The sequence below is a fragment of the Chlamydotis macqueenii genome, chromosome 1, assembly GCF_036417535.1.
Source record: "Chlamydotis macqueenii isolate bChlMac1 chromosome 1, bChlMac1.mat, whole genome shotgun sequence".
Classification (NCBI taxonomy): Eukaryota; Metazoa; Chordata; class Aves; order Otidiformes; family Otididae; genus Chlamydotis; species Chlamydotis macqueenii.
This window is the reverse complement of record NC_141556.1, coordinates 1,629,524-1,637,283: the sequence shown is the minus strand read 5'-3', so window position 1 is coordinate 1,637,283 and position 7,760 is coordinate 1,629,524. Positions and strand designations below refer to the sequence as shown.

Below are 7,760 nucleotides of genomic sequence, written 5' to 3'. Positions count from 1 at the left end.
GTACAGGGGAGGCTGGGACGCAGCCAAAACCCTGGAAGAGGCGAGTTAGGGCTTCCCATGGCTCAGGGCCAGAAGACTGGACTGCATGGAAGGGGGAGAAGAAGCCAAGAAGAGAGACCTTGCTCAGTCTCCATCCTCGAGGGTGTTGGGAAAGGGGCTTTGGGGAGGGCTGAGCCTCCACAGACGATCCAGACGCAGTTTGGACCTCCTCGCCCCGCGTCTACCGCCGGCACAGGGATGCGGGTGAAGGCATGAAGGCACGGGGATGTGTCATTCCCTTTTTTTGGGAGAAAAGGAACCTCCTTTGGAGGAGGAGCCCCTGCCTCAGTTTCCCCAAGCCCCAGCTCTGGTGTTTCTTCTGCCTCTCATCTTGCTCCGTCCCCTTTGGGGCATTTTCTGGCCACCCTGTGCCTGGGAGACGCCCTTTACCTGCTGGCTTCTTGGGTGGGTGCTGGCAGGAAGCCCCCTGGGGAGCAGCGGGGCCTGAGTTGGGGTGAGGTCAGGAGGGCTGAGGGCCCCCAAACCTGCTGTGCACCCACGTATGGGGGTCTGGGTGCTGCAAGAGTGGTCGTGAGGCATCCCGAAAGGGATGGGATGCTATTGCAGTCGCCGTCACCCTGAAATTATCCCTGTTCCAAAACTATGGTATTAGACAGATGAAATACAAAAATTGGAAGAAATTAAGGCAAAGTCTGATTTTTATTTTATTTTTTTTTCCGCCCTCCTATTCTCCCAGTTGCTTGGAACTGGTCAGGGAGCATCGAGGCTGGGGAAGTGGGGGACTCTCTACCCCAGCCTCCCCCTCTGCACAGATATAAATTCTCCTCTCCAAATTTCCCCCGACATCGCTCCTCCGGGGTGTGGGTCTGACCCCCCAGCTCGGTGCGTTACCTCCTGCCCCAGCCCCGCTCGGCGCTGGAGGGGTGCGTTGAGGCGTTAAATGGAGGAAACACACACTTGTGGGGTGAATTTAGCCCTTTGTTTGGACTTTTTGGGATTCCTCGCCTGCGTCTCATCCCTGTGCGGAGAGCAAGCGTTGGGACAAATTTTTGGGGTGATGCTGGGGGTCAGGAATGCGGGAGGTGCCGTGCCGGCTTGAGAGTCACCCGTGAGCGCCATCGTCACGCGCCCCGCTGTCAGCTCCAGGGCGATGGCGGGCGCCTCCCCTATCCGGTTGGGTAAACTGAGGCAGGCCGGGAAATGCTTTGCCGGTGTCGCGCCGGAAAGCCGGCGCGGTGACTCGTGCTGCGAGGCCTGGCCGCCCGCCACGTGGCCCGGTTTGTCATCCCGGGTGGGTGGCGGTGCGGGGAGGTGTGGATTTAATGGTCGCTTCCCCCGAGGGTGACACCGGCTGCGGGCGGGTCTCGAACCCGCGGCGCCTCCGCCGCTTCCTTCCCCCATCACCGCACTACAACTCCCGGCGTGCCTCGGGGCGGGCGGAGCCGGCGCGGCGTTTGCCGGCGCAACCAATAGAGGCGTTACGGGGCTGTGAGGTCACTGCGGGTGACGTCAGGGGTCCAGAGAGAGGCTCCGGCAGAGGCGACCGGAGCGGGGCTCGCGGCTGAGGGAGCGCGAGGCGGCGAAGAGCGGGGGGGAGGGGGGAATCCGGGCGGCGGGACCGGGACCGGGACCGGGACCGGAGGAGGAGGAGGCAGCGGCGGCGACAGCGACAGCAGCGACAGCGGCGGCGGGGGGGGTCCCAGCGACTCGGAGCTCCGGCGCCCCCCCGGTACCGGGCGTCCCCGGTCCGCGGCGGCGGCGGCGCTGACAGCCCGCCCGGAGCAGCGGGGGCGGCCGCGGCCACCATGTCCTCCCCCAGCCCGGGCAAGCGGCGGATGGACACCGACGTGGTCAAGCTGTATCCTTCCCGCACCCCCCCCCACCCCTTCCCCCTCAGCCCCCCCTCCGCCGGCAGCCCCGGGGGGCGAGCCCGCTTCCTCGGGTTGGGGGGGGGGGGGGGGGAGGGCACCGGGGACCCCCCCTCCGGTGTCGCTCCCTCCACCCCCCCGGGCGGCGGCAGCGCCCCTTTCCCAGGCCAGGCCTAGGCCTCTCCTCAGAGCTGGGGCTTGGAGTGCCCCCCCCCATGGGGTGAGAGCCCCCCTTACCGGGGAGGAGGCCTAAACCACCCCCCCCCCCCGACCTTCCCTTATTTTGGAGGGGCTTCCCCCTCCGTGGCTTGACAGCCACCAGCCGGGGGGGCCCCCCCTTTAGAGAAGCCCCCCCCCCCAGCCTGGGTGCCCTGTACCCCCCCTTTTCCTGCGGCCCAGCCGCGACGGGAGGGCGAGGAAGGGGAGAGCAGCTCCAGCAGCCACAGCCCAAAGAAAGCTTTTTGTGGCGCTTTTTTTAATTATTATTATTATTATTATTTACTCCCCGCTTTCAGCCTGCGGTTCACGAAGCTTCTGGTGCTGGCTTAGGGGTTGAATTTTTTGCGGGGGGAGCCCCGCGGCTGGGTGACGGGGAGGTGGGCGAAGGGCTCCGCGGCCCGTCTCGCCGAGCTCCAGGTTAGCTCAGGCTTCAATTATTTTTATTCCTCCACCCCCACCCCTTCCGCGATAGAGCTGTTTATATTTTTCCTCCTTTTTTTTATTCTTGGCCCTTCCCAGGGTGGCAAATCCTTTTTTTTTTTTTTTTCTTTTTGGTTTTTTTCTTTTTCCTCTCTGTCTGGAGCGTGGGCGGCGTTGAAAAATATCGTTGGGAATTTGGTTCTGGGATTGTTTTATTAATAGTTTTTGTTTACAAGGTGGCGGTGCGTGCCGGGAAGGGCTGGAAACGACACGAGTGGCTGAAATGTTTTTTAGCTCTGTGGACTGAAACGTGCCCGCCCTCCCTCAGCAGGACTCGGGTCTGGTGGCTCTGACTTGACGGTGTCAGGGGATCGAGAAACGGGGTCTGATTTACTTTCCCGAGAGAGATAAACCCAACTTACTTGGATTTTGTGTTTTTTTTGGAGTGGGGGGGTGGGGAGGGAGGAGCGGCACAGCTCCTGTTTGTGGCTTGAGGGTGGCTTATCGAAGGAAACTTCTGCTTGACGTTCAGCCTGCGTGTTTCTCTCTACAAAGCTGCTCTTCGTGGGTTTTTGTTTTTTTTTTTTTGCCTTGTTTTTAAGCAAATAGGAAATGACTACCGATCACGCTTGAATCGGAGCTATTTTTATCCGGGGGTTTAAAGTTACACGCATGTCATACTCTGCCGAACGCCGATCGCGATCGATGCTCCATCGCACCGGGAGGAGGGTCGGGAATTCCAGCTGTTCGGTGTGGTGGGGGGAAAATAAAATCTTTCCTAGGGACAGTCTGGAAAGGGATCTGGGCCGGAGAAGTGCTGAGGCCCAACCTGATCCGCTGCTGCTCTCCTTTCCCTTTCCCCTCCCCCTCTCTTTTTTTTTTTTTTTCCTTTTTTTTTTATTTCCCCCCCTTTTTGTTCGGTTCATAGCCAGCATCTCCAGCGATTGCAGGATTTTAGGAGACAAAGAGCAGGTTTTTTTTCTGAAGTGGCTTCACTCTGTATTTCTAGCAGTGACCGGGCCGTGTGGTGGTAGGTAGAAAGCCCTGAATATCTGGCATTCCTCCTCACGCTGGGTAGTTTCCGCTCCGCTTTCTTTTTCTCCCCCCTGACAAAAGAAACCCAAGGCTTTTCCGAAAGCGAAGCTCTTGTTATTGTCGGGTGCAGCCTTCCCGGTGTTTTGAGGGGTGAGGGTTAGAGCGGTCGGTCTCCTGCGGACAACAAACTTAGGAAGTTGGATGTGTCAGATGACTCTCCTCGCCGCTCCTCCCTCCCCAACCTTTTTTGTTTGTCTGCTTGACTTGCCTCGCCTGCCCGGGGTGAGCGCGGCTCGCTAGGCCCAGGCTCCCTGAGACGCTTCCCCGGGGAATCGTTCCTCTCTGGGAGCTGATCCGAAAGAAGGGTCTGGTTCCAGACGTGGGAGCGAGGAGGCTCTTGGTGGTGACCGGAGGACAGAGGGCTCCTCTGAAGGAATGTACTTGAAGGCTGCTCCTCCCCAGGGTTTTGTTGTTGTGTTGGTTTAGGGTTTTTTTTTCCCCCTTTTTGCTGCCATTTTCGTTACAGTTTCCCTTTTCGTGTCTCGGGTGGAGAATAATGGCTTGGATTTATGGCCTGCCAAGGGCTACCTTTTTGAGTAGGGAGGGGGTGACGGCCGGAGTGAATAACACCCCTGCCTTCTCCTGCTCTGACAGGTTTAGGAGCCGAGTGGGCTCTCTTTATTATTCCTATTTTCAAGCCTCGCACGTCCGTGTCCTTTTGTGGATGCCTCTTTGTGAGCAGGGAAGGGGGAGAGGTTGCTGGGCTCTCTGGGGCTGGGGAGGTGGCGGAGGTGGGGGGGTGGGGGGGGGCGAAGCTCTGTGCGCGCGCGTTAATGTGTTGAACCGACGTTTAATAATCGCCTGGACGATTATGTGCTGAAACTCTGAGTCACGCATTGTTTCTCTCCCGATCGCGCTGGCGATGTTGTGCAAAGGCTGGGGAAGGGCCTGCAGTGGGGAGCCCCGCTGCCTTTCTCCCCTTTTTGGGGGGCTGCCCCCCCCCCCCCAAAGTTTCCTGTGTACCCACGGAGCGCGGGGGCTTCACAGGGAGGCTCTGTGCCCCCGTCCCCAAAAAAAAAACCACCTGGAGATCCGCTCACCGGCAACCTGGAAGCGTGGGGATGTCCCGTGGGCCTGCTGGGAAGCGCTCCGGCTGCAGGCCAGGCTTCTCCAGGTACCCCCCCACCCCAGAGACTGCGGGATGGAGGGGGGGGGAATCCCGTTCCCCGTTCAGCTTTGGGGTGAGCTGCCGGCCTTGGAGCTGTGTTTGCAGGCAAGAGGCCTCCGGTAGAGCTCGCAACTCCGCGGATTGGCTGTGCTGTTACTACCCGGAAACCAGGGCCAAGGCGGAGCGCGCCGGCAGCTGATGGGGTGCCCCAACCGGCGTGTTTACGCTCCTGGGGGGACACGCTCTGCCGCCCCACATCCCCCCCCCCCCCCCCCCGCCCTCCAGACCGCAGAGCCTTTTGCCACCGGCTGCGGCCGTTCCAAACCGGGGTTTATTGTTCTGCGCCGGGGATCAACGCGAACGCTCCGGGGCGAGCCGTTTGCAGCCTCCCCTTGGACGGGAGTTTATTTTTGCGCTGATTTATTTTCCTCCTTTTGTGGCTAGATGCTCCTGGCGGGGTTGTAGTCCCCCAGCTCTATTTTTAAGCGTAGAAGCTGGAAAAGGGAAGTGTCACCCTGTTCTGTGCATGAAAGGAATCATAAACAGTGCCCACCTTCATTTGAATCTCCCCAGTTCTGACCAGTTTACAGAGCTGAAGGTTCGTAACGCGTGTCGGAGCTACTGGGGAGCGTAACACACGAAGCGTTGCGCTCCCTTCTAATTTTAGGCTCGTCCTGAGTCAAGGAGAATAAAGGTACAAAGCTCCGTAGTTTACCTGCAGAGTTATTTTGTAATCGCAAAACTCCCGGTGTTTGCTCCGCCGAGATCGGCTGAGGCGAAGGGTAGGACACAGTTTACATTTGGGATAAATTCCTTTTTATGTTCATTGTAGGCTTACACCGCACTTATCATCCTGCTTGAACACCTTCCAAGAGCGGCGTTGAGCAATCGGACGGTCACGTGGCTTTGTTCTCTTTGGCCTGTCCCCAGGGGAAGAGCGTGTGCGCTGGAATGTCTTGTTTTGGTAGGGTTTGGTGCTGGTTTGTTGTTGTGTTTTTCGTTGTTTTTAATTTTTTCTTTTTTTTTTTTTAAAGAATAGACGTTTCTGGAAACTTGTACGAGTCAGAATGTAAATTTTAAAATGTCACGCTACACTTCTTGCTGCTCGACTTCTGGGGCTCCGTTTTAATGAGGTCTCCGGGGACGAGGGTAGTCGCGTGGTGGTACTTCAAAACGCACAAAGACGTGGCGACGGCCCTGTTTCGGAACTGGGAGAGCCCCCCCCCACCTTCCCCCAGAGCAGTCAGGAATGCTGGCACAGGTTGTGGCTTATAAATAAAACCCAGTTAAACGCAACCCGGAACCTATAGTGCTGCCTGGCGTTATGGGAACTTTAAATCCACGGATCGTTCTGCCAAAAGCAAACCACCTAGAGGAAAAAAAATAAATAAATCATCTTTGTTGCCTAAATGATAACTTTCAAGGGTATCATCTTGCTGCTCTTAGAGCTGAGTGTGGCATTTTTGCTGGCAGCTGGATTTTTTTCTGTCCCCCCCCGCAAAGGACAGACAGGCTCTTGGCTGGAACTGTAAGTTCGCTCTTCCATTGTTGCCTTGTCAGTTTGATCGCGGAGGCTATTGAGGCTCGGGCTTGTCGAACAGACCTGAAAAGCGCGGTGCACCTGCTTAATCATATAATTGCAGCGGTCGTTGAGATGAAACTGTAGAATATGAATTTGGTTAAGACGGCTCGGAGCTGAGTGCCTGTTCTAGCTTGACATCCCGGCCCTGTTTAAAATGAGAAAAATAAAGCCTTTGTATCGCTCTGCGTTTGGGTAATTTTAACTATTTCCCTGTCTCGTTCCCCAGACCCGCAGCGGTGATTTTGGCGTTCTGAATAGCGCGGCGGTCGTCTTTAGGATTACGCTTGTGGTACCCAGCTCTTAAGACTAAACTGGCATTAGGTTACTAAATGCTGATTAAACAAATCGTGGAGGCTGGTTCTTTGTAGTAACAGTTAAAAAAAAAAAAAAAACAACAGAAGTGCACGTAGGATCTCAGTGAAAGAAGTGGCTTGCCTTGTAAAATGGTGTCCCTGCTCTCCTGTGTCTAGAAGGGCACGGCTGATATTTCTTCTGTCTCTTCTAGTGAAGCTTATCCTGTGATCCAGGCTTGGGTTTGTAGTAGGTGATTGTTTTTAAGTGTCATCACGACAATCTTACAATCCCGGCAAGCTTTTGGAACCGCGTCTCGCTGAGCGCGCTCCCACGTGTTCGACATTTCTTAGCAGCGGCGGCCAATAACGTTCGCGTTGAGCACGGCTGCGAGTCTTGCAAACCCTGTTAAAGTCTTAATGTGTAGGATTAAGCAGAAGATGCCCCCTGATGAGGCTCTGCATTGTTTCATTTGCCGGGGAAATATTACAGTTAATCTTCATGTAAGTATGGCTTGCTTTTTGTCCTGGCTATCGCTGCGCGCTGGCATTAAGGTTAGTTCTTTTTTGAATTTTTTTTTTTTTTTTTAAATAAAAAACAATCTTATGAAAAGCCCGTAAGCAAAGCCTTGAGGTTGCTTTGTTGATACCTGAGTGGCAAGCAGGAGTGGCTGCCCCGTGTTGTGCTGCCGCCTTCCCCTCTCGAGCCTGCTCTCATGGAAAGCAAAGCATCATCTTTTTATTTTTTTTTTTTATTTTTAGAACATCAATTATCGCTCCTTCAAATACGTGCTTAATTGCTGCCTTACCTTGTGCCTGCCTGTTGTACCTGGAGCAGGTTGAGCAGACCGTTCATCTGGAAGCCGAGGGAGTAAATCCTGCAAGGTGCTGAGTGCCCCTCTCGGAGGGTTGGGCGCGCGCGGAGCTCGCGCCTCGCCGCTGGATCGCTCTGGGAGAAAGGTGCTGGCAGCTGGCTCCTTAGACAATCCAGGTTTGCTGCCTCCGCGCGGATGCCGGCAGCGAGGGGGAGATGCCGGAGGACAACAGGGTCAGTGGGTGGCAATTCCTGGTAGACTTTTCTCTTCGATTGTTTTTTTTTTTTTTCTTTTCTTCAGGCAAGTTAAAGCAGCAGGAACTGGGCTGTTAGGAAGGGAAGGGTGCATCTGAAACCGCCCCAG

The 7,760-nt window shown here is 56.0% G+C and overlaps 1 protein-coding gene and 1 long non-coding RNA gene across 2 annotated transcripts in view; one reads left to right on the top strand and one right to left on the bottom strand.

The window, feature by feature from the left end:
- The first annotated feature begins 1,671 nt into the window (after positions 1-1,671).
- The window catches only part of UBE2H (ubiquitin conjugating enzyme E2 H), a 51,551-nt gene continuing 45,462 nt past the window's right edge, over positions 1,672-7,760 (top strand). The window contains exon 1 of the mRNA XM_086744087.1: positions 1,672-1,858. Within this exon, the coding sequence (XP_086600213.1) occupies positions 1,806-1,858 (53 nt within the window). The 5' untranslated portion in view covers positions 1,672-1,805. The remainder of the gene's footprint in view (positions 1,859-7,760) is intronic.
- On the bottom strand, positions 3,418-4,955 carry LOC147601948 (uncharacterized). Its single transcript, XR_015258081.1, has 2 exons — positions 4,643-4,955; positions 3,418-3,716 (listed from the first exon to the last, which is right to left on the bottom strand). It is a non-coding gene; the product is annotated as an uncharacterized LOC147601948 (long non-coding RNA).